We start from the raw sequence: 27,752 nt of genomic DNA, 5'->3' as shown, positions 1-27,752 counted from the left end.
AACCGAATCACAATTCGCTTTTCTAAGCTGAGTACTGGCAATGGTCACCTTAGGCTACATCAACACTGCGCTGCAGAGCAAACTAAGGTGGTGTGAATTGCAGAGCACACCAAAGTGTTGCAATCTAACTGTCCCATATGAGTGCTGCTGGCATGAACTAAAAGGTATCTAGTTCACGTGAAGTATGTACCTCTTAGTTCGCAGCAGCATCCACATGGGGCAGTTAGATTGCAGCATTTTGGTGAGCTCTGCAATTCATAGCATCAGTCTGCTCTGTGGCTCAATGTAGACAACCTCTTTGTTAAAAGGGTAACATATTATGAGAGCCTCTTATAAGACCTGAAACAAATTTCCATCCTGCTTTAAAGAAAACACATGCTGACATAAAATGTCTTTTTGAATCAGTACATCATCATGACCAAAACAGATTACATACGATATTACCTATTGAAGACCACCACACATTGGCAAGAGATCCTGCAACACTCTAGAACAAGGCAAATAAAGAAAACCCTTTTTTATTTTGTCAATTTAGGACACACCCTTGTGATTCTCTTTAGTTTACACAGAATATTCACTGAAAAGTTAGACTTGGTAAAGAACCCTACTTGACAGGGTATAAAATTTTCTCTCTCATTCTTTTTCTTTAAAAAAAGAAAGTTCTCAACGTAACGTAAGGTATTTAACAGTTCTTCTTATCTGCTCCGTAAGTACTGTAGGGAATCAGACCATACTGCACACTGCCAACTGCTCCCTACTCTCAGTACAACATGGCTACGTCAAAATAATACACTTCCAGACTACACTTGTTTGTCCCACTAGATGGCACACACTGATTTAAGCACTTCCACCTGTCTATGTAATCAAAAATCCCATTGAATTTGAATTAAATCTGCAGAGTCAGTAACAGAACTGCAAGTGGGCCCTGAAGAAACACATGCCTTAGCAAGATTAAACTATGCTAGGGAAAACAGACATACGGTAGTACAAAATTTTAATATTAAGTTTCAAGATTCAGAAGTGTCCTTTTAAGGAGTTAATTTATTTTGACTTCTTAAATTAAACCTTAATTTACTTTCTTACTCATATTAATATTATTACTTGAACAAAGGTGAAATAGGGGCATCTATTTTTTTTAAAACAACATGTGTACCGTTTATAAAATGCCAGAGTTCTGACAACAGTTTTATTTCAATTCATGTCCCTTGTTATCTTGGCCACTTCATTCTCCTTTCTTATCCAGTTCAGCAACCAGGAAGGTGCTAGAACAATGCTGTCCAATAGGTGCCAAGATTTACATACATTGCTCTGATCTGGTATGGGAAAAATACGCTCTTCTCAGTAGAATGCAAAAAGGAGAGTAACATATTACTGATTTTAAAAGTATGGATTGCAGGAGACTATTTCTGCAGAAATATGGAAAAGCGTAAGTTTGATCCCCTAGTGACTTCAAAACAAAGACTAAGTTCACATAACTTATGACAGTTTCATATTTCTTTCTATTTCATCTGAGTGAGACAAGAGTCTTAGTTTTAGTGTAAGGGAGGAAAAACAAAAAAAAAAGGCATATAAACGGAGTTAATTCTAAATAAATCACATTAAAATTAATGCTTTAGTTGCCGAATCTATTTTTTTTTTTTAAACTTTTGAGTTGATCTGAATGATTTCTGTCTACCTTACATTTTGGGCCCGACCAAATTCACAGTCCATTTTGGTCAATTTCACGGTCATAGCATTTTAAAAATTGTAAATTTAATTATTTCAGCTATTTAAATCTGAAATATCATGGTGTTGTAATTGTAGGGATCCGGACCCAAAAAGGAGTTGTAGGGTGGTCGCCAGGTTATTCGGGGGGTTGGGGGGCGAGGGTGTTGCAGCACTACTACCCTTACTTCTACACCGCTGCTGGCGGCGCGCTGCCTTCAGAGCTGGGCAGCTAGAGTGGTGGCTGCTGGCTGGGAGCCCAGCTCTGAAGGCTGAGTAGCTGCCAGCAGCAGCGCAGTAAGGATGTCATAGTATGGTATTGCCACCCTTACTTCTGCACTGCTGCCTGCAGAACTGGACCCTCAGTCAGCAGCCACCACTCTCCAGCCACCCAGCTCTGAAGGCAGCAGCAAAGTGTAAAAAGAAAAGGAATACTTGTGGCACCTTAGAGACTAACCAATTTATTTGAGCATAAGCTTTCGTGAGCTACAGTTCACTGTAGCTCACGAAAGCTTATGCTCAAATAAATTGGTTAGTCTCTAAGGTGCCACAAGTACTCTTCTTCTTTCTGCGAATACAGACTAACACGGCTGCTAGTCTGAAAAAAGAAATAAGTGTGGCATGGTATGGCATTGCCACTCTTATTTCTACGCTGCTGCTGGCAGGGCGCTGCCATCAGAGCTGGGCACCCGCCCGACAGCCACCGCTCTCCACTGCCCAGCTCCAAAGGCAGCACAGAAGTAAGGCAGGTGAGGAGGCAAGCAACAGGTGGGGGTGGGGGTGTGTCTTGTGGTGGGTGGGTGACCAGGCGAGCAGCAGGCGAGGGGAGGGGTCTGGTGGCAGATGGGGGGGGGGGGTCTCACGGCGGGCAGGGGAGGAGGAAGGACTGGGGGGGTTTCTCGTGGCAGGATGCAGTGAGCAGGGAAGGGGCAGGACCAGAGGCGGAGCAGGGTTCAGTGTGGGCAGGCCATCGGCAGAAGAGGCGGGACAGGGAGCTAGCCTCCCACATGGGAAGCTTCAGCCACCACCCATGTCTCCACACCACCTTAAACAAAAAATATATATAGCTTTCTACAGCCAGAGTCTAACGTGCAAAGAACAAGCATGTAATTCATAAGATCCTCCACCAAAACTCTCACTATTTTAACGGGAAAAGGCTATTTAAATTGTTTTCCCAAAACTCAATGCAACAGGACAGTAGGATTAGGAAGACCGGGGGGAAATCCTAACGTTTTAAAATAATCTTGTACACTGTTACTATACCAGTAATTTGGAACTAATAGATTATACAGGTTAGGACCCTACATGAAGTCTGTTATGGGAATACCACTACTAATTAATACTGTGAATTCCAGAGCAAAGTACACAATTTTAATTTTATTATATATTACACATGCATATACATTGCAATAATTTGAGAACTTAAATGCAGAGGTGAGGAAATTTGAAGTTATGTTTTCCACAATCACAAATCAACCCCTTTCATATATTTAGCATTGTGTGTTGTGCCATATATTTTAAATTTTATTGATGAATGTGTATTTGCAATGTAGTGCAGTATAAAGAAAAGGTTAGTTACAATAAGAACTGTAACTTTGGATTTACTAACTCTTGCTACTTAAACATTATAAATGAGAATTTAATATAATGTTTTTGCACTCAATTTTCTTGCTTAAAATGTAGAGAACTATGGCTGACTGTATAAATACTAGCGGGGTATTTGAATGTTCAGATATATACAAGGTAGCATGTGACATTCCAGTGTCATGCATGTGCAATCTGCAGCTCAATACCTTTTTTTAACATGGAAGGTTTTGTACTGTTCTGTACATGAACAAGGTTTTAACCAATATAACATTTAAAAACCAATTCCAGCTGGTCCTCATTTGGGATGAGCTATTTGTGTTAGAAGGGCAAAAGTATACCTGAAAGTTTCTTAAAGTATGAAAGAGACAAGTACAGGTTGCTTACCTTACAAGTAACTTGAGTTCTTTGAGATGTATTTGTTCCAACAGGTGTTCCACCTTAAGATGTGCACACACCCATGCACTCTTGATCAGAGGCTGCAAAGCAGTGCTCACAGACCTGTACTTGTGCAGAACACCTCATGCTCCAAACTACGGGATATAAGCAGGCAGGAGCCTGCCACCACTCATATCCTTCTCAACAATGAAGCCAGAAACTCCACAGAAGAGGGGAAGGACGGTGGGAGGCAGAGCACCCACAGGGACAAAAACATTTTGAAGAACTCAAGTTACTGTAAGGCCAGGTCGATACTACAAATTTACATCTGTATAACTATGTTGCTCAGGGATGTGAAAAATCCACACCTCTGAGTGACAGTTATACTGAACTAACCCCCAGTGTAGACAGTGTTTCTCCCATCAACATAGCTACTGCCTCTCATGGAAGTGAATTAATTATACCAATGGGAGAAGCTCCCTTGCTGGTGTAGTAGCATCTTCACTGAAATGCTACAGCAGTGCAGCTGCGCCACCGCAGCATTTTAAGAATAGATCTGCCCTAAGCATATGTCCCTATGGGTGCTCCACTGCAGGAGACTCCCAAGCATTAATTCAAAGAGGAGATGGGTGCTGGGGAGGTAAATCAAGAACTCTTCAGACACTGCATCACCAAGGCAGTGTCGTCTCTGGAATCAGGTAAGAGGTAAATGTATAAATAGCCAACCAAGTCACAGTCCTGCAGATTTCTGCTATGGGAAAGTCTTTTAGTAGAGCCATAGACATGGATAGAGCTCTACTGGAATGTGCTGTCACTTCTGGGGGTGGGAGGGCTGTACCCCAGTTCTTTCATAACTGGGTCAACCTGAAACCCACTTAGACAAATGCTGTATAGGAATACGGTTGGCCCTTCAAATGATTCAAAAAGCCTATGAGAGACCCTGGAGGATTTAATCCTGTCTAAATAGAAGGTAAGAGCCCATCTAACATATAGTGAATGAAAACTTGATTCCTCTCCAGAGATTTTGGGTAGTGTAGCGGGGTGGCTACCCTGCTCCTAAAATAGGAGGGGTTAAAAGCAGCCCTGGAGAGGGCTATGGCTGGGGAAGGCTGATTGGGGAAGCAGCCACAGCTGGGCCACGCCCCAATCAGGCCCCAGCTGGCCTGTATAAAAAGGCTGTGAGCCAAAGGCCCAAGGAGTCTCTATCCAGGCTGGGAGAGAGCAGGGCCTGGCTGCCTGCCTGACAGGGTACTGCGGGTGATGCAGTGCTGGGGAAGGAGCAGGCTCAGCAGGGGCGCTCCAGGCTGGCAACTCCCCAGGCTGTAAGGCCTGGTCCAAGGCCCATAGAGGTACTGGGAGGCAGAGGAAGGCAACAGGTCTGAACCCCCTTGCCTATGATGAGTGGCCTTTACACTGCAGTCTGCCCCAGGGAGCGGGAGCTCGGTGATGACTGGCAGTAGGCCAGACTGAGGCAAGGTGGGGATAGTGGGTTGGGGGTTCCCCAGGAAGGGGAGACCCAGAGGCAGAGTGTGGGGGTACTGCCAGGGGGCAGAACCCCAGAGAAAGGGGCACCGGGGTCTGTGAGGGACATGGGGGCCAGGGCTGTGCGGCTCACTGGCCTGCAGAGAGAGCTCCAGGCTGGAAAAGAGCTAATTCCCAATGACCAGCAGGAGGTGCCACAGGGGTGAGTCTCTGCTCCCTTACAGGTAGAATACAGGAAAGAGAATCTCTTGTTTTTAGTAATATGCCCACAAGAACTTAGGGAGAAAAATGGGGATGAAGGTGTAGTACGATTTTGTCTCTGGAAAAGATGGTATGTGGTGGGTCAGCCATTACTGCCCCTCAGCAATCCCATTCTTCTTGCTGAAGCAAAGGAGACCAGGATCAAAGTTTTAGAGGAGAGGTAGACAAGAGAGCAGGTGGTTATTAGTTTGAAGGGGAGCATTCCTTAGAGCATTAAGAACTAGGTTGAGAGCCAACTGGGGGGCTGAGTCCCAAACAGGCAGATACAGAACCTCTGAATGGGTATGTGGAAAACCATAACAACAACAAAATGTACCCTAAAATAGACCTCATTGACAGACCTCTCACATTTAATTCCAGCAGACAGTCCAGTAACTCAGGAAGTAGAACTTCTAAGGCTTAGGAAGATGGAAGAGAGTACCAAGCATGAAAGTGTTTGCACTCTGGAGGTAAGTCTTGCAAGCACAGTACTGGCCTTTCTACAAAAGAACTGATTGAACTGCATCCAAATATATCAATTCCATGGTTGAGAGCCATTCAGGAGCCATGCCAGGAGGTTTAGAGAGGAAAGGATGGGGTGGACAAGAGACCTAAAGGTCTGTGTCGATAGGTCCTCTGTGGTAGGAAGTCACAGGTGTGCCACCTCTGAGGTGGATGAGATCTGACCCTGCTAGTGCTATGAGAATAGCTCCCGCTCTTTCCGTGCATAGCTTGAGAAGAGAGTCTTGAGGAGTAATGGTACTGGCAGGTATGCATAAAAAAAAACCATGAGGCCATGGAGTTATCACCAGAGAATTTAAACTGTAACGGCTCCAGTAGTGAAAAAGGCAACATTTGAGTTGTTCAGGGTGGCAAAGAGATCTATTTGCGGTAGACATCAAGTCTGGCAGATGCTGTGAAAGAGTCTGAGCTCCTATCCATGGTCTTGCCAGACGCGTCTGCTCGGGGAGCGTGCAATGGTATTCTGAAAGCCTGGTATTCAGATAGACCACTGATATGCCTTTTCGATAGGAAGTACACAAGTTCTCCAGAGTCTTAGTGACTCTGCACTTAAGGACTGGAATCTTGCTCTGCCTTGGTGGCTGATGTAATACATTGTTGCCCTATTGTCTAGCATTACTCTGAGTGGCCTAGTATGTCATGAAAGAAGTACTGGAAGCATATTGAACTTCTCTCAGCTCCAGAATGTTGATCTGATGCACTGATATACCACTGATGCAAGTGGTAGATGTGGTATATCTTGACTTTATACTGTTTATACTTTTGATACGGTCTTGCATGACCTTCTCATAAACCAACTAGGGAAATCCAACCTAGATGGAGCTACTATAAGGTGGATGCATAACTGGTTGGAAAACCATTCCCGGAGAATAATTATCAGTGGTTCACAGCCATTTCAGAAGGGCATAACAAATGGGGTCCCACAGCGATCAGTTCTGGGTCTGGTTCTGTTCAATATCTTCAACAATGATTTAGACCGGGGGTTCTCAACTTTTTTCTTTCTGAGGCCTCCCAACATACTATAAAAACTCCACGACCCACCTGTACCACAACAACTGGTTTTCTGCCTACAAAAGCCAGGGCTGGCAGTAGGGGGTAGCAAGTAGGGCAACTGCCTGGGGCTCCATGTCACAGGGGCCCCCAAAAAAGCTACACTGCTCAGGCTTCGGCTTCAGCCCCGGGTGGCAGGGCTCATGGCCATGTAATGCTGGCCCTGCTTGGCAGCCCCCCAAAACCTGCTCGCGGCCCCCCAGGGGGCCCCAGAACCTTGGTTGAGAACCACTGATTTAGATAATGGCATAGAGAGTACACTTATAAAGTTTGCAGATGCTACCAAGCTGGGACGGGGTTGCAAGTGCTTTGAAGGACAGAATTAAAATTCAAAATGATCTGGAGAAATGGTCTGATGAAATTCAATAAGGACAAATGCAGAATACACTTTTAGGAAGGAACAATCAATCAGTTGCACACATGCAAAATGGAAAATGACTGCCTAGGAAGGTGTATTGCAGAAAGGGATCTGGGAATCATAGTGGATCACAAGCTAAATATGAATCAGCAGTGGAACACTGTTGCAAAAAAAGCAAACATCATTGTTAGTGATGGTAATACAGTATTTCGGCCTGTTTATTAGCCTGAGGTAGAATTTTGGGTTTTGTTTGACCGTTTGACTTTTGATACTCTTAAATCCTTACCAACACATGTGAATAAAGACAGTGTGTTTCATCTGCCCACAGCCAGACAGGGTTTATAGCACCATGAGAAAAGATAAGGAAGAGAGTTAAAGTGTTGCAGGGTATGGTGGGAGTTTAATATACAAGTGTATACTTGAAGGATGTCCAACTCCTCTCCCAAGCCAAGGTCAAGCAACCAGTTGGGAGGGGCAAGGTGCATGGGAGTGGAGGGGAGGTATAAGAAACACTAAAAGCCAAAGAAACTGTGACCCTGGCTGAAACACAACCTCACTCCCTACCCCTCCCATTAGGTTTAAAAAAAAAAAAAGTGTTACCGAAGCCCCCAGACTCATGACCCTCCAAAACGGACCATGACCATAAATTGTGAGGGGTGGAGCTAGAGGCGTGCACTACAGGTATAATTAAGCCTGCTAAGCAAGAGGAGGGGGGACAGGGAAAGCTCTACCAGTGTACAGAGCTCTGGGATCATGCTTGCTTGGTAACCTCAATAAACATCGCATTGCCTGCACTTTGGACTCTGATCTTCTGCTTTCTGTCTATGTGACAAGAACCAAGGAAGGGCAAGTGGAAGCCCTAACAATCATTCTGCGATGTATTAGCAGGAGTATCGTAAGCAAGACACAAGAAGTAATTCTTCCGCTCTACTCGCCACTGATTAAGCCTCAACTAGAGTATTGTGTCCAGTTCTGGGTGCCATATTTCAAGAAATATGTGGACAAACTGGAGAAAGTTCAGAAAAGAGCAACAAAAATGATTAAAGGACTAGAAACCACCACCTAAGAGGGAAGATTGAAAAAAAATGGGTTTGTTTAGTCTGGAGAAGAGAAGACTGAGAGGAGACATGATACATTTTTAAGTACATAAAAGGTTGTTACAAGGAGGAGGGAGAAAAATTGTTCTCCTTTACCTCTAAGGATAGGACAAGAAGCAATGGGCTTAAACTGCAGCAAGGGAGGTTTAGGTTGGACATTAGGCAAAGCTTCCTAATCATCAGGGTAGCTAAGCACTGGAATAAATTGCCTAGGGAGGTTGTGGAATCTCCATCACTGGAGATTTTTTTAAGAGCAGGTTAGACAAACAACTGTCAGGGATAGTCTAGGTCAGCAATTTTCAGACTCTGGATCGGGACTCCATTTTAATGGGATCAGCAGGGCTGTGTTAGACTTGCTGGGGCTCAGAATGAAGCCAAAGTCCGAGCCACATCGCCCAGGGCTGAAGTCCTGGAGCTTTGCACACCCTATGGAGGAGGGGTTGGGCTTTGTCCCCCCTGCCCTGGGCAGTGGGGCTCAGGCTTCAGTCCCCCTTCCTGGGGTCGTGTAGTAAGCAAGTTGTCAGAAGGGGGGTCGTGGTGCAAGCAAGTTTGAGAAACCCTGGTCTAGACAATACTTAATCCTGCCATGAACGCAGGGAACTGGACTAGACCTCTTGATGTCCCTTCCACTGCTACGATTCTATGTGCATATTACATACATCACACAAATCGTAAAGTGCAGTGGGATGAAAAATACTGTGACAATGTTAGGGACCAAACCAAAAGAGGGTTTTTTTTAAAGTTATAACATCTTACTGAAGTTACGTTTTTATAAAGCTAGGACTGAATACACTTGCAACAAAAAGGCACAAAACTGAGTGATCTTCAGTGCTGAAACAGTATTTTATATTTAATCATCATCCAAGAGGTTCAGTGTTTTCTTCTAATAGCAAACTTATTGCTAAATATATTTAATTTAGCAAACGAGTTTAAATGGACAGATTCTCAAAATCACAAGGATAGAGTATATATTTTAAAATATAACATTTACCATGCTGACATGACCACAGTAAGAAGTATTCCTTCTGTTTAAATACTTATACTTGAAAATCAAGACTATTTCATTAGTGAATAAAATCTTGCATATTCATAATAGAAAACTTTTCCAACGAAGTCATAACATTAACAACAGACCATTCTACAACTGAGTCTTATTTCTCAACAGATCAAGAGTGTGTTAGACTGCATATAATCCTTACAGAATAATTCATTCTGGTTTTCAAAAATGCACATCAGTGGTTAATCCAAGAATTTGTTTGAGGGACTGGTGATAGGATAGAATTTTCCACCTCCATGACACTCACCAAGGTCAAAACATCATTGCCAGTTTTTAATGGACTGTTTCTCACATCAACATTGACTGCCCGGTTTACAGTTTAAGCACTGAAGCCAAAGTCTGAAGGGGCACGGACACTGAACTACCTTATACTCCCTATGCGTTCTCTCGTCTTATTCTTTGATTGTAAACTTTAAGCAGGGACATCTTTTTGTTATGTGTTTGTACAGTGTCTTTCACAATTGGTTACTATCACAATACACAAATAATTCTTCTCCATAGAGGTGTTAACTCCAGAACAGGAGTCATCACATTAGCAGGATTGTATGGAGAAGTCTGCACTAACACTACCCTTCTTTGGGTAAAGAAAGGTTGTCAGTCTCCAGTGCTGTGAACGTAAGTACTAAATTTACCACCTCACAAAAAATGGAAAGTAATGCAAAAAATAAGTTGTCATCGTGTAATTATGGTGAAATGGTCACGATAGCTGAACACACACAGAGATATGTATGTTAATGCTATTTACAGTCTATGGCACTAAAGCATTTTTTATTTACAGGTTTTATAAAATAAATGGAAAGCATCTATTAAGGAAGCAGTTAGCATCCCTTGAAAGAAACAAAGAAATGTTCTATTTAGAGACTGTTCTGCTAATGCAGTGCACATCAGTTGCTGCAACATATTTTTCTTCCTTTGTTTATCACTAACGACATCTGCTTGGAAACAGGACAGTAGAGCCTAACCCTCCCTATTGCAAGAAGTGTCACATAACGAGCAAAAGAGTTAACACTGGCTTAAAAGCTAACAGAATTTCCTCATTTTCAAAGGACACTAATAAATTTAAGCAGGGAAATGAAGAATTTAGGGAAAAGTCTCTCTCAGCCACTTTCACACTGCCTACAACACTGTTGTTAAAACATGCCACTCTAAGGCTTTCACTTCCATCTTTAACAGATCTCAAAAAGCAATACATACCCCACATCCAAACTCGCACTCTAGCACAAAACCTTAAAGCAACCTCGCTCACTTTTGTATCAACAGATCAGCTCATCTTACATCATATATGCCACATGTTTGGAAGTTTTTCTGCCTTAACATTGCTGATGTCACTGTTTAGGTTTTGCGCTAGAATACAAGTTTGCACAAAATGGACCACTAGCAGAAACAAGTAATAACAAGATATCAAAGGAAAGTCAGAAATTTTCTCTCTTCACCAAAGCTGGTCAGTGTGGTTTCAAAACTACACAAAACTTAAGACTTCATTCTAATCAGAAAGGGAGAAATTCACTAATACTCACAGGGCTAACACAAGGCCCTCTAAACCACTTTAGCCCTCCAGAAGGATGCAGACAGATTAGACACATCCACTAAATTCCAGAGGTTAGTTTAGCGCTGGTCCTGAATAGGGATGTGTGGAGGGGGTTGAGTGTATTTAGGATGAGGAGGGCTGCTGAATCTGAGAATACAGTGGCCCAAAAGCTGCTGTAAAAGGAGGAGTGGAGGTGATGGCGGAAGGGCAGCTGCATGGCCTGCCTGTGCGTTTTGGTGTGTGAAATCTAAGCCTCTCAACACTGCTTAGTCTTCCACACAAAACCCAATTACAACGGTTTTACGTGGAAAGAAGTGAATTTCACCCTAAAGTAGCATCTGGTCAAGCTGTGCTCAAGTAACATTTACACATATACCAACCTTGATTTTTTTTGGTGGTGGAGGGCGCGCATTAGGAAATCTTCATTTCAGCTGTGATAGACAACAACTTATATTTTCATATAAAGAAAAGCCAACTTTTGGAAATTAAAGTGTGTGTCTATTATTAACTTACCCCTAAGAACGCCAAAACTTTAACAAAGATCATAAAAGGAAAAAAACAGATACCTTTTAAAGCTGGCAGTTTTTGGAGTTCTCGGTTATTGCTAACATTAAACCTTGAAGAACTCTGCCGTTTTTCCTTCTTCAGTACAGTCTGTGGAGCAGGTACTTTGATTTTAGATAATTGTGCTGGGGGAGGAGAGCTGTTTGTTTTTTTGTTTGACACCTGTTTAAAAAAAACAAACATTTAAATGTAGTTGAGATAGTTAAACAGAACATTCGAAAAACAGAGTTAGGTTAAAGGCAAGTTTGATTTTGCTAAAAACAGAATAAAATTCTAATGAACTTACTCTAGCTTACCTCTGACTGCATAGCACCTACTTCCCTGCTCGCTCTTTCCAGTCAGTTGGTCTTGACTTTGCCACAATTCTCCAAAGATGTGGAATATCATTCTGTCACTTGTGTTGCCTAATCTATTTGAAACACTCTACTCCCCTCCCCCCACCCCATTTACAGGCATTTCTGTAGTGTATGTATGTCACATTGCTTTTTTTCCCCCACCCTTTGCCTGTCTTGTATTTTTAGGGTATGTCTACACTGCAATACGAGACCTGCAGTACTGCTGTGGCTAGTCTGGGTCAGTTGATTTGGGCTCACAGGGCTCAGGCTGCAGGGCTATAAAATTGCAGGGGGGTGGGTCTCCAAGTCCAACCAGAGCCTGAATGTCTACATTGCTATTTTTAGCCCTGCAGCCCGAGTCAGTGCTTTTGCCATCTTGAAGCCACTGCCACCAGTCGCACTACCTGTATGCAGAAATCAAAGGATTTATTTGAACACTGCAAGTACCTCTCAGCACTTAACACTTAACTTCCTCCCAGTTTCCCACTTTCTCTCTCCATCTTCCCACCCTCCAACCCCTCAACCCCCCAACCAAGACAACATAAAACATTAAGATTTAGCATTAAGATAAATATAGACCACACCTCCACCAACAGGTAGTGCCATCTACACTGATCATTACAATATGTTTGATTCCAGAAGAGAATCCTTAATAAGGATATAATTTCTCTAAGAGTAAGAAGAAAAAGAGTACTTGTGGCACCTTAGAGACTAACCAATTTATCTGAGCATAAGCTTTCGTGAGCTACAGCTCACTTCATCGGATGCATACTGTGGAAAATACAGAAGATGTTTTTATACACACAGACCATGAAAAAATGGATGTTTATCACTACAAAAGGTTTTCTCTCCCCCCACCCCACTCTCCTGCTGGTAATAGCTTATCTAAAGTGATCACTCTCCTTACAATGTGTATGATAATCAAGGTGGGCCATTTCCAGCACAAATCCAGGTTTTCTCCCCTCACTCTCCCGGGAGATAAACATCCATTTTTTCATGGTCTGTGTGTATAAAAACATCTTCTGTATTTTCCACAGTATGCATCCGATGAAATGAGCTGTAGCTCACGAAAGCTTATGCTCAAATAAATTGGTTAGTCTCTAAGGTGCCACAAGAACTCCTTTTCTTTTTGGGAATACTGACTAACACGGCTGTTACTCTAAGAGTAAGAAGAAAAGGAGGACTTGTGGCACCTTAGAGACTAACCAATTTATTAGAGCATGAGCTTTCGTGAGCTACAGCTCACTTCCTCAGATGCATATCGTGGAAACTGCAGCAGGCTTTATATATACACAGAGAATATGAAACAATACCTATTCCCACCCCACTGTCCTGCTGGTAATAGCTTATCTAAAGTGATTTCCAGCACAAATCCAGGTTTTAAGAGTAAGGTAATTTTATGAGTATAACAAGAATTGATCTAGCTAGAGACATTACTGCAAACTTTTCAATGCTTTTTGAATTATCTGTACTGAAAAGGCTGTCAGATTTACATTTTTTTTACACTAAAGTATACATGTCTGCAAATACAACTGACACTTCTCTGTAACAAAACAATGCCCAGCCTCCTTTTTCTATTTCTTGTATTGTCAAAGTGTAAAACTGCTTAAAAGACACAGATTCCTGACTTTGACAAGTGGTCAGAATAATACGGACTACAGCAGGAGTTAAAATAAGGTATATATGGTAGCCAGCAAAATATGGTTTCGTATCAACGTGAAGCTACAGCTGCAAGAAACCAGATTCAGTTGCATTTTCACTGGAATACTGTTGTCCTAAATTTTAAGCTACTTTTTGTTCACCTCTGCACACACTACAAAGCATTGCCTGCCCATCTATTCATTACTTTAGTGTTTTATGTGTGTGGTGAGCAATTCATGTAATCACTAACAGTCAGCAGCAACAATAAACTCTTATTTTGTTTGTCATGAACAGGAAAACTATAGACGAACTGTCTGCTATCAAAGAGAAAGCTGAACTGAACTCTGGGCAACAACTTCCTCTCTGGGCAACAACTCAGGGGTAGTAACAGCAGTGCCGCTGGTGAGCGCATCCCCCTATATAAAACTACAGCGCCCCCCAATGCATAAATCACACCCCTCTCCTCTTCAGCAACATGATCATTCAGCCACCATAGTGCTCTCACCTGCACTGCAGTCTCTCTATGACACTCCACAGGGCAGGTGTCTTTCCTAACTATGATCCAATGGGAACCCCCAGAAAGACAGGAGCACTGTCCCCTTCAAGTAGCAACTTCAACAAGCTCGGAGTGTCAGATTGGAGGCGGTACCGATAAGGAGAGAACTGATAGTTGGCTTTAGAGGAGGCACACCTGAAGACTCCTCTGGAGCAACGTTGTTTGGAGATGAGCGTCTTCTCAGGAGCAGATGTAATGACAGCAAACTTGCCCATTGGCAGTCTGGCCTTTATAGGAGACGGGGCCTGGAAGATGATTTTTGAAGGAACCCACCTTGGTCTAGCACCGTAATGTCTACTGAATACACTTTCTTATGGTGTGAAAAAAGCAGGGTGTATGATCTCAAGGAGGAATCCAGAACCTGATCCTGGTGTGTTGCAATTCCTTAGCCAGGTTGGGATTAAGATGGTCGAGGCATGTCTTAAGACATCATCCCATGAGTAGTTTGGCTGGGCTAACTCCTGTAGTCAGGAATGGAGTGAGATCTGGAGCAATGAGAAACCTGGCAAATCTTGTCAGCTAGTCACCTTTGATGATCCTTGTTACAGCATCTTTGGTTTTCTGCAGCACCCATTCAGCCTGACCATTTGCTTGGTGCTATGGTAACAGCTTGAATGAGACTGCTTTCGGCAAAGTCCTTGAACTCAGAGATAAAAGCATTTCTCTTATTGGACACGACAGTATCTGGTAACACAAGTTAGGAATAGTTGACAAAGAGCAGTGATCACTGTATTACACATTTGTAATGAGATTAAGATCACTTTGAGCCATGTTAAGGAAGAGTCTACTATGATCACAAAGTTCTTTCCCTAAAAGGACCCCTCAAAAGTCAATATGAATTCTTGACCACAGTTTCCTGGTCAGCTCCCAGAGAAAAACTGAGGCTTTTGGTGGGTTATTTCAAGTAGGTTGATATATGCTACACTCAGACCTTGTCTACACTACCAAAGTAAGTCGACCTAACTTAGGTGAACATATAGTCACTGCAGTAATTACCACAGTGGTCCTTTTATCCATGGTTTGCGTCCTCCTCAGAAATGTTTCCACCAACTTAACTCTGTGGGGCATTGTGCAGCAAACAGCTGGAGCCCCGCTTCACCCTGGGGTCCCGCATGGGGTTGACAGCTGTGGGCCCCAGTTGTCAGACCCAGAGCAGGGGGGCTCCACACAGGGCTAACAGCCAACAGGTGATGTAAGTAATTCAGTGTCAACACAGACTCTGCACCACCTTAACTACATCGACCTAAGCACTACTCCTCTCGCAGAGGTAAAGTATAGTGGACAACTTACATCGGCGGAAGCAACGTTGTAGTGTATGTACTTACATATTTAGGTCAATGTAAGCTGCCTTATGTCAACTTAACTCTGTAGTGTAGACCAAGTCTCATTTACAATTCTTTCTAGGTCAGCATCGATACCTGGCCACCAGACATAACTTCTGGCTAATGCTTTCACGTGCACAATTCCTGGATGTGCGGCACGTAACGTATCTAAGGTGACTCAATTACCTCTTTCTGAAATAAAAACACATCCCCTTAAGAGGCAACCTTTATGGGCATAAAGCCCATGTTGACAATTTAAAAATGGTTCGAACTCTACAGGCAGTTTCCCAGCTGGCCACCTATCCTCTCTACTCCCAGTTGAGTCAGCCATAAGTGGTGGGTCAGGGAGGGATTCCAAAACTTCAGTTGGAGAAGGAATGGCAAAATCCAGCCTCTGTAGCAGCATTCGTCGCAGTGTGTGAGTGTTAGCGATAGACTTTTCTGGCTTGTAGACAGGCACGTTGTCATAAGCACTTAATAAGACACTCCACTGTTGCTTTCACAATGACATGACTGGAGGTGTTGACTTGTTATTGGAGAGAATTCCTAGAAGTGGCTTGTGGTCAGTACGAATCTCAATCACAGAACTATAGATGTATTTGTGGAATTCCTTGACTGCAGCAATGATAGCATGCACTTCTTCACGAATATATGCATATTTTCTCTTGGTGGACTGGAAGGTTCTGAAATAGTAGGCGATAGGTGCCTCAGTTTCATCTGGCAAGGGATGGCTGAGAACAGCTCCGATGTCATAAGGTGATCATAGAATCATAGAATATCAGGGTTGGAAGGGACCCCAGAAGGTCATCTAGTCCAACCCCCTGCTCAAAGCAGGACCAATTCCCAGTTAAATCATCCCAGCCAGGGCTTTGTCAAGCCTGACCTTAAAAACCTCTAAGGAAGGAGATTCTACCACCTCCCTAGGTAACTCATTCCAGTGTTTCACCACCCTCTTAGTGAAAAAGTTTTTCCTAATATCCAATCTAAACCTCCCCCACTGCAACTTGAGACCATTACTCCTCATTCTGTCATCTGCTACCATTGAGAACAGTCTAGAGCCATCCTCTTTGGAACCCCCTTTCAGGTAGTTGAAAGCAGCTATCAAATCCCCCCTCATTCTTCTCTTCTGCAGGCTAAACAATCCCAGCTCCCTCATAAATCATGTGTTCCAGTCCCCTAATCATTTTTGTTGCCATTTTGATGCATCACAGATAATCAACAGCCTCTGTTCGTCAGTGGATGAGAACAGAGTCGGATGTCAATAACTTCTTGAAGGCTTCTGCATACAGGAGAGTCCATTTCTATGGAACTTCCTTGTCAAGAATGTAATGATGATGTTCAGCGACTGCTGCCTTTTTTGAAAGAACACTGATAGAAGTTGAGCAACCCCACAAATGCTTGAAGTTCCTGTTTGGAATTTGGCTCGGGGCATCAGGGATTGCTCACATCTTGTTTTCTGTCAGGTGGATACCAGATGCGTTGATGGAATAATCCAAGAAGGTGACACTTGTAACTCCAATTTCACATTTTTCCTTCTTGATTCAAATGCCTGATTTCTCGAATCGGTTCAAGACTTCTCAAAATTGCTCAGCACGTTCATCCTCTGTTGATCTCGTAGCAGGACTTCCATATGGTACAGCATCAGGAATTCTGGAAAGCAGAGTTTCCATTAAATGTTGGAAAATTCTTGGTGCAACAGAAATGCCAAACTGGAGACACTAGACTCAAAATGACCTCAATGAGTAATAATGGTCTGCATATCAGCTGGTGATATGCTTGGGGAAGGTTTTCCAAAGACTTTTCCTCCAGCCAGAACACTGAGCAGTTGGTTAACAGCAAGCACTGGGTAAAGGTGCTGTTTGAGTGCCTTGTTTGAAGTGCACTTATAATCTCCATAGATTCGCATGTCGTCATTCTGCTCGACTACACATACAGTCACGTAACTCATTTTGTAAGTGTAACTGGCTCAAGGATTCCCTGTAGTTCTAGCTCAGCATCAATCTTCAGACATAGGGGAAATGGTACATTCCAGACCTTCATGTTGATCAGCACAACTGCTGAATCCAAGTGGAGCAACACTTGTGCTCCTCGTAAACTTCCAATTCTTCCATAAACACTTGAGGGAATTTGTCGACTATCTGTTTTAGTCGTTCTTTGCTGATGGCATGGATGCTGATTCTCAATAGTGTGAACCAGTTCCTGCGTAAGAGGCTTTCACACTGACATTTTGGAATGATGAGAGGCAATCTTGCATGGAAAAAGTTGTAGCAAACATTTACATTACAGCTTCTGATGAAGTTAACTTTTTGTCCATTGTAGTCTCCAAAGCCACGCAAGACACTTGCCAATATGGGAGTAAAATGAGAGGGGAAAAAAGACAAGGTCTCTTCGTTGACGCTCCAGAGCCTGAGTGGACTTCCATTTCGTACTCATGACCATTAATGAACACTGTTGCAAACATTTCAGAACCTTGAGATTCTTTGTTCCTCTGAATACGGTAAAGCTTCTTGACATCATTGTTGAAGGAAGTGTTGAGTTTGGTTGACACTTGAGGAGGAGAATGCTTGCAATAGTCCTTTTGCTTCACACTGTTGATCTTGATTAGCAGACTCACACAATGTGACCTTTCTTTTTGCAGAATCGGCACTCCATATCTTTGAATCTACATGCAGAGCACTGATGCTGTTCTCCGCAGCCTAAACAGATGTTCCGACAATTAATCTTGTCCAACAACATTGTGCTTGAGTTCCCATTATTCTGCTAAGTTGGTCAATGACAATTTTCTGATTGTGACAGTGTTCATGTTGGTTGTCACAACAAAAATTTTCTCAGCGGGCAATGATGCTGTTTCAGTAGCCAGGGTCTTTTCCTAGCAATGGCAAATGTCAAATTTGGCTCAGCAAGAAGACAGCCTTGAAGCACTTTATCCTGAACTCCACAAACAAGGCGATCTTGCAGCAGGTCATTGAGAAAATTACCAAAGTTATATTGTTCAGCATTATGACCCAGCTCGCAGCCACCTCAACATCTTGTTGATTTCATTTATGCAACTGAAATCTCCAAACAGATGGCATAAGCAAGAAATGTGCCCTCAGCAAAGCTACAATTTTGTTGTACACTGTTGTGCCGCTGTAAACTCTCTAGTGTAGCCACTCTACACTGACGGGAGAAAGCTCTCCCATTGACTTAATCAATCCACCCCCAAGGAGCGGCCGCACCTACGTCTGCAGAAGCTCTCTCGTCAACATAGCACTATACACACCAGCACTTAGGTCAGTGTAACTCATGTCTCTAGAGGGGTGGCTTATTCACACCCGAGTAACATAAGTTATACTGACGTAAGTGGAAGTGTAGACATAGCCTAAGTCTTTAAATCCATCCCTGTATCTACACATTTTACAGATATAGGGACCTACGGCTGACTTCCTAAAAATTTTTAATAAGGACTAACACAATTTTTATCACCTATTGTCAAATAACCCCTTTCAATACTAAGTACTACGGGATCCACTTTAGAATCAAAGTCATAGAACAGCTTACAAATTACAAGTCTGATTCCTATATGTCACTGACTAACCTTTCTATACATCTAAACACAAAAGTTTGTCAGACACTATTTCTGATACTGCCTTTATAAGATGCAGAAAAAAAAAATTCTAGCTGTCAGGAAAGCTAGTGAGAATTAAACCTTTAGAAGAGGGGCACTGTACCATCACAAGAAAAATGAGAACTTAATGAGAGGCTATATTAAAACCATTTGATGGTGCAGTCAGGATGGACTGGTATTTAAAATCGTGGGTCAGTTTTGATTTCATAACGTTTTTCCCCCGATGTTCATTTGTTCTTGTTGGTATGAAAACCAGATATTATTCAAGCAATTGTGATAGCTTGGTTTAGTAAATTACTTATTCAGATTCTTCATTTTTGTTATGTAAAATTGTAAGCATATCATATCTGAGACAATACTTAATGGAAAATGCCACTGTTTCTTTGATCAAACTCTGTATAGATACTAATTTTTTTTTTACTTTAAAAATTTAATTATAGCAGTTTCAATATTTCTGTGGCTGTGGAAGAAGAAATTTGATTAAATGAGGTGTTGGTGACAGTATGAGATTTGTTTTACTGTTAGTTTCATATAGAAAATATAATTTTTTCAAAATGTATTTCTAAATTTTAGAATAAATATAGTTCTGCTTTTTAAAACTAGTGCTGTAGTCTTGAAATTATATGTGTAGACACATTTTTACCCCTCTTTGACCTAAAGAGTACTTCCTTGTTCTAACAACTCTATAGCAGAGTGAACTGCACGCATTGAACTTTAACAGAATCTGTTATTTGAATGGATATAGTCTGGATTTGTGTTAACAGTACGCGTATTATTAACAGGATTCTTCCCTACTAGAAAAACTTACTGTGTTCATTGTCACTGTGACTTTGGAGTTAGATTTGGCAGCTGTCAGATGGGGAAACTGCTCTCCTTCCTCTGTCAGGAAGGTGTGTGTACCTATACAAATTGCAGTTTCCAGAGTTTAAATAAAGTCAGAGAAAAGCTCAATTTAAGTGCCAAGTTTCACTAAAATTATATTTACCTACAGCCCACATACCGTACAGTGTAAGCAGATCTTGAAACTTAGGTAAAAGCAGAGTTTGCCCATTCTCTCCATCTTGCATTTGTCCTATTTTCGCCTGTTCGAGTAAGTGACCTTTAACTTTTTATTTAAATTACTATTTTTGAATCAGTAAAGTAGGACTCTGGCACTCCTAAGATAACTCAAGTTGTCTTTTTCTTAATGTTATTTCTAAACTGTAGTTTTAGAACTAAATTAAAACACAACCTTAAACTTGCTATATAATAAAATCAGCATCAATAAAGGAAAAAACTTTAAAATAGCAAATCATCATCCTGAAGGTTGCCAAAATACTTAAGGAGCTATATATGTTAGGGATTGATCACCCATTTTTGAAATGCAGCCACGTCTGGGGTAGAATGTGCCAGCTACTCTATACAATAGGTGTGGGTTGTTTTTCTGGAGGGAAAGCAAAGAGTCAAACTACATGGAATTTAGATGGTCAGAATGTACTTGCCTATACTTGAAACAGCCAAGACACCCTAACACTCTTATTCCTGCATAAAGTTTTTACCACTAAAGAGGCTGGATTGTTTATTGACTCAGTAGTCATGTGAAGCACAATAATTAGCAGAAGATATGAGGCATTTCAGAAGTGCATGTCTGATGGGATTAACCTGAGACTCTCAATCTAAAATCATGAGATCAACTGCTTGCCCTGAAAGGACATAGTCCATCATCCTGAAGCAGCAGCAGGTTAACCAACCTCATTTGGTCCAACTGCTAAAAGTAAACAGACCTACACTGTAACAACATGTGTTATCAACGTTGAAAGAATGATGAACCACTGAACTGGAAGAAACTGTTAAAACAGCTGCATTTGATAACTGCAATAGCTTTTTCTTCAGATGTGTTGTATTCCAAGCTCTCTTGCAGAGTTCCACAAAAATCCATACTCTCTTCTCTTCAACATCCACATAAAACTATTTGAAGAGATCATGAGAGCTTACAGCCTCCTAGCAGCACCCATACACAGATGCTGCTTAATTGTAAGTTGCCTTGGCTATTGCCTAATATTAGCTATTTGGAAGAGATCAGAAAATAAATAAGTCATTGGCTCAAGGTCAACTCAGGGAAGACGACAGCACTTATTGCTAAGTGAAAGGGGATTCAGGATTCTTAGGGATTGAGTACTTTGTAAAATATCAGGAGACATTTCATACATGAATCCTATGCAATGCATATTTGTACTGAAGCTGAAGTTCTCAGGTATCTTTGGATATGTACTAGAGAATAAAATGTGGTGGCAATTCAACCAATTGAACTTCTTTTCCCCCTAATTTATTTAAATATATAAAAATCTTAAAATAGATGTTTGCAAATTGAAATGTAATTTTTTAGCAATTACATTTAAAAGCAAATTAAATTAGGCTGTAAAGAAATCTTACAATGAAAACCAAAGTAGTTCACTCAAGACATTCTGACACTTATTCAACATACTGCCTTCATTTAATGTATTGCCCAAATTCAATATATAGTACACTACAAAACTGTAATTACAAATGTCACAATGCCATGTACTACAGTATCAATAATATTTTCATTCTTTATAATGGAGCCAAAGCCAGTATTCACATTTTTATAAATGTAAGTACTTTCAGTTTCTGTTGTACAGAAATGTTTTTGCCTTAATTGCGTTTGATTTCAGTTCAGCTAGCAGGTGCAAAAAGAATATTTTCTTCATTTGGACTACTGAGTTTCATTGAAAACTGAGAATCCAATTGAGAGTTGAAAAAAACAGGAAAGCTTGTTTTCCCTCTTCCAATCGCTGAATAAAAACAAGGTATGAGAGCATGAAATCTACTAGGACTAAAATCTTGAAGGGCAAGGTGATCAGAAACAATCCGTTCAATCAACTAACTACACATACTTCTTTTGTTTAGTAAATCAATTTTAAATGTAAAATATGTTTCAATAAACTTTAATGTTCTGGATACAGCAGAAAAAATGTAAGATAGTTTTATTTAACAAACAATTTTAGAATGCTGTTTTTCTGCAGTGAATTCCAATGTTCATCCAACTGCAGCTTGACACAAACCAGGAGCCAAAACAAAACACTTAGCAACTAAGAAATGCCTCATTCATCATTTTCTAACATAATAAAATATAAAAATAAGAAACTGAATAAATGTATTTTAAGCAATTGCACAGTTTAAATAAATTTGAATAATTATAATGTACCCTTTGGTTAACTAAAGGCAACATTTAGCTGCAAATCAACACATTTTAATGGTTATATACTAATCAAGGAGAATGGACCTCTCTTTAGGAAATAACTAACAAGTATTAATGCAAAATAAGATTGAAATAATTGATTTAAATCAAAGTTTCTTGCTTGCTGTTTTCAATCATAATTAACACTTATGATTTAAATCAATCCACCAGGACTCCTCATGTAGTTTAATTACACTTTTAGTTTTAAAACTGTTTTGTTTTTTTGCTAAAATAAGGAGTATCATTCTGTACCCAATTTAGAGAAGCAGACCTGACAGCTTTGAGGGTCCAAGCTCTAACATGGCCCATTTAAAACCACTTAACATTTCCAGAGTTCAGACTCCACACTGTTGTTGATCTGCAGGGAAAGGAGCCAAAAGACTTTCAGATAGTTAATAGTTTAAACAAAATTACCAGATTAAAACTAGTAATACAGTATAGTACATGGAGTTTTACTACATTAACTTTGTTTAATGGAATACAAACTTAATTTCAGATACTGGTTAACCAAAAGAGGCAACTACCTATCACCTATACTAATTGCCTCCTTAGTCATGGACACTTTTACAAGTAAGAGAAAAATGTTTATAAAAAATCTATCATCTTTCATACCTCAAAGAGCCTTATCAAGAAATTAAGGCAGCTAAAAATGTTTTTGGAGATATTCAGCAGCATAGATTACACATTGACAAAAATGGAGGGGACTTAACAAGATGTTAGCATTTCCTTTATACAAACTGACTATCCAGATTTTGATCAATTCACAAAAGTATAACTCTCCTTTCCCAAAAAGGCAACTAGAGTATGGTATAAACTCCCAAAAATACCAGTAAACACAAAGAAGTCTCGGTAGATTGAAAAGTACTTAGTATAAAGAAGAAATTAATTTTCCTCTATGTTCTAGAACTGATAAAGACATTTTTACAGAAAACGCTCAGGAACAGTCCTAGCACACCAAATGCATTTCAATTTCATTAGCCACAAGAACAAGACAAATAAGTTAACAAAACTGCCTCCTACAAAACGCATCTGTTAAAGAGTTAGCTTTTTATATATTTCCCCTTTTACTTTGATTTAGTAATTAAATGAATAAAATTGTTTTTCACTGTGCATCTGATGTGCTAAGATTCTTTCTAATCATGTGCCATTTTACATGTATTTTCAGAAATAAACTCCTATCCTGAAGCTATAATATTTTCAAAATTATATTTAGTGTCCTCAAGTTTTAACTGCAAAAAATGGCAAGTTATCGTAAAACAGTAAGTGAAATATTTAATTTTTTCTTGTGTGAATAAGGAAATAAGTAGTTGTAGATGAAGGGTTACATGCGAGGACGCGGGTAATGTACGCGGTTTGCATACAAAGTAGTTCTTTCATCAGTGGCTAACAGAAGTATCAGTAAACACAATCATAGCAATGGAAGTTTTAGTTTTCCTTCATAGTCTTGTTTTATTTTTCAAAATTAAGTCCCATTAAGTTTTTTGGGCCACCTCTTCTTAGAAATCCACCCACCAATACACTAACTGTAAAAATTTTGGTAAAGCTGTTTTTTAATCCTGTGGAGCCAACCTTGCCAACAGCCTTTGTTGGTACTTGATACTTGAAACACTGGGAAACTGCTTACCTCAAAATCTCTATGCAAGAACCTATACACAGCCAGCTTTCCATGCAATTGTTATGGACTGCTCTCATTTCGAATTTCTGTTAACAGTAGTTCCTGTGAATTTCTTGGATTACTTATGACTATTAAGGCAATTAAGGTAAAAACGAGATACCAACGCCTGTCTTTCAGTGATTTGGAATTTGTTGTTGTTGTGGTTACAACAGGATTAAAGACATTTTCTACATATAAAGTGAAAAATTATTTCAAAATTCCAGATTTTCATAAAATTCTTTAAATTGCCAGATGTATGTTCATGAAAAAAATCCACTGAAAAGGTGTTACTAGTGGTTTATCAGTACAGTCCCTATTGCTAAGGAAGCTTTTTTTTAAAAAAAAGATCACCCTCCCACAGAGTTCTCACATAAACTACTCCAGTTTCCACTGCAGTATTAAAAAAAATTAAAAGCATTTTTAAGAAACTCACAAATGAAGAAAAAAGTTCGGGCATTTACAAAATATACTCCCTTTTTAATACAGCAATTAATAGCTTTCACTAGTTAAAAAGACCACTGAATGCTTGTAGCCAGAAAGCAAAAAGGAAGAAGTCATAAAAACATTAGTATTCTCTCACCCTTTTGTTGGGCGGGGGGAGTAAAACACTTCTTCTAGGCTCTTATAGAATGTTGGAGAAGTCATTTTATTTATCCTCCTTTAGATAATAAGGCCACAATTTTGTAATTGGATTAATATTCTTGAGAAAAATATGCCACCAATTTAGTCACCCCAGGAACCTGAAAGTTTGAAAAGTAAAACTTTCAACAATTGTAAAGCTCATGATCTACAACTGGTGCACTTGAGTGTACTCTATGTGGTAGCAAGCATACTGAAAAGTGACAGATGTGAGATACTGGCAATGCAAGACCCAATGTCACAGATTCTGGGCCAGTATCCAACACACTTCAATAGTGTTTAATCACAAGAAAGCCTTAATTTGTGGATTGTGAATTAGTTTTCAAACTAACTAACAGTTTAACAACCTCTGACATTGGGTCAAATTCTTTTCAGCAAGATGGCCGACAACAGAAATTTAAAAATGGCTACTGTAATTTGTAAGTTTTATTTTCTTGTTACTTTTTACAGTTTGTTCCTGCTGAAAAGCACATTTTACTGTTTGAACTTACCCGATTTCTAAAACTAAGCAGAATTAAGTAGGGTTTCATTGAACAAATTCTGAAATCAACTTAAGAACACAGATACAGAGGAAGCCAATCCTTCCCTTACCCCTTTCCCCCCAAAAAAGTCAACTAGAGTATGGTATAAAGTTTTGAAACTTGGACACCATCCAAATCATAGTTTATATTCATATTCTCTTATGCTGAGGAAGAATCAGCATGAATTTTGTAAAAGGGAAATCATGCCATGCCATGCCAATCTGTTAGAATTCTTTTAAGGTGTCAACAAACATGCAGACAAGGATGATCCAGTGGATATAGTATACTGTACTTGGACTTTCAGAAAACCTTTGACAAGGTCCCTCACCAAAGGCTCTTAAGCAAAATAAGCAGTCATGGGATAACAGGAAGGACCTCTCATGGATCCGTTACTGGTTAAAAGATAGGAAACAAAGGGTAGGAATAAATGGCCAGTTGTCACAGTGGAGAGAGGTAATTAGCAGGGCTGGGCCCCCAAGGATCTGTAGTGAGACCAGTGTCATTTAACATAGTCATAAGCAATCTAGAAAAGGGGGTAAACAGTGAGGTGACAAAGTTTGAAGACAATACAAAAATTACTCAAGATACCGTATATACTCGATCATAAGACGGTTCGTTTATAAGCCGACCCTCCCTCCCCCCAAGACGGATAAGTAAACATGGAAAATTTTTATGACCCATTCATAAGCCGACCCTATAATTCAGGGGTCAGCAAACTTTGGCTCCCGGGCCATCAGGATAAGCCGCTGGTGGGCCGAGATGGTTTGTTTACCTCAAGCGTCCACAGGCACGGAGGTAAACCTAAGTAAACAAAGTGTCCCGGTGCACCAGCTGCTTACTCTGACGGGCCGGAACAGCAACTGCTGGGGAAATTTTTGGAGGGGGAGAAGCTGGGGGGTCAGGGGAGTAACCCCTGTGACAACCCCCCACATGACCCCACCCCTAGCCCAGGATCCCCACACTCCCCCGAACCCATCCCTTCCCACCTTAGCTGGGGAGGGCCAGGGGAGGATGTCTCTGGCCTGGCTGGAGCTGCTCTGGCGGGCTGCAACCGGGCAGCACGGCTGCAGCCTGCTCTGGGAGGCGGGGCCAAGCAGCACGGCTACAGCCTGCCAGCCCCGGAGCTGCAGCTTCTTCGGAGGCCGGTGGGAAAGCAGCGTGGCCAGAAGCGGAGAGACTCTGGCCCTGCCTCTTCCCTTCTAGCTCTGCTGGTCGTGCTGCCTCTCCTTGCCCACTCTGTTTGGGGGAGGGGCTGTGTCCCACCTCTCCTCCCTCTATACCCATTATATCCCTTCTCTGGTGCTTCCCTTTTTTACTAAAAAAATTCGGCTTATGAACAAGTATATACAGTAATTAAGTCCAAAGATAATTAAGTCCAAAGCTGACTGTGAAGAGTTACAAAGGAATCTCACAAAACTGGGAGACCAGGCAACAAAATGGCAGATGAAATTCAATACTGATAAATGTAAACTAACGCATACTGCAAAACATAAAACATCACCCCAACCACACATACGAAAATGATGGGGTCTAAATTAGCGATAACCATTTAAGAAAGAGCTCTTAGAATCATCATTGAGCAGATTTTTTTCAGAGAACTATCCATGTGCAGCAACTGTCAAAAAAGCAAAACAATGGCATTAGAAAAGGGATAGATAAAATATCATAATGCCATTATATAAATCCATGGTATATCCACACCTTGAATACTGAATGCAGTTTTAATTACCCCATCTCAAAAAAGATACACTCGAACTGGAAAAAGTACAGAGAAGGGCAACAAAAAATGATTAAGGTTATGGAACAACTTCCATGAGGAGAGATTAAAAAGACAGCCTCTTCATCTTGGAAAAGGGACTACTAAAAGGGGATACGATAGAGGTCTATAAACTTATGAATGGTGTGGAGAAAGTGAATAGGGGAAGGTGTAAACAAGAACAAGGGGTCACCCCACTATATTAATAGGCAGAAGGCTGAGAACAAACATAAGAAAGTACTTCTTCACACAACACACAGTCAACCCGTAGAACTCATTGCCAGGGGATGGTGTGAAGGCCAAAAGTATAACTGGGTTCAAAAAAGAATTAGAGAAGTTCATGGGAGATAGGTCCATCAATACTACTAGCCAAGATGGTCATGGATGCAACCCCATTCTTGGGTGTCCCTAAACAGCTGACTGCTAGAAGTTGGGATTGGACGAAAGGGGACAATCACTCGATAAATTGCTTTGCTCTGTCCAGTCCCTCTGAAGCATCTGGAACCATCCATTGTTGGAAGACAGGATACTGAGCTAGCTAGACCACTGGCCTGACCCAGAATGTCTGTTTTTATGTTATCTTATGTTTAAGGTGAGCAAAAAAAATCCCAACATACCATACCTGCTGTTTTAACAGCTAGAAAAAAGCTCAGAATATTTTTTTAAAACAAAGTGATCAGCCAAAGATAGCATTGCAAGTAAAGCATACAGCAATAGGCTTCTACATTTTAATTTATATGCCCTAATATTGACAGTAATTACTATATTTAGATGTCTGCCCATTGCATTATTATTATTTTTGAATTTTTCAGGGGGAAAATTCAATGCAAAAAAATAGTCTATTAGGCAACTACACATATATTTTGCATAATTATGATTACAGATTAAATTGTTCTGACATGATTACAGTGAATGCATT

At 40.8% G+C, this 27,752-nt stretch overlaps 1 protein-coding gene across 2 annotated transcripts in view; it reads right to left on the bottom strand.

Moving 5' to 3' along the window:
• Positions 1–27,752, bottom strand: part of PPP2R5C (protein phosphatase 2 regulatory subunit B'gamma) — a 326,481-nt gene that overhangs the window by 146,837 nt on the left and 151,892 nt on the right. For both annotated transcript variants that reach the window (XM_084630786.1, XM_084630787.1), the window contains one exon: positions 11,567–11,726. In XM_084630786.1, the coding sequence (XP_084486912.1) occupies positions 11,567–11,726 (160 nt within the window). The remainder of the gene's footprint in view (positions 1–11,566; positions 11,727–27,752) is intronic.

Source organism: Lepidochelys olivacea (genome assembly GCF_965140295.1).
Source record: "Lepidochelys olivacea isolate rLepOli2 genome assembly, chromosome: 6".
Lineage (NCBI taxonomy): Eukaryota > Metazoa > Chordata > Testudines > Cheloniidae > Lepidochelys > Lepidochelys olivacea.
This window is presented reverse-complemented; position numbering and strand designations above follow the sequence as displayed.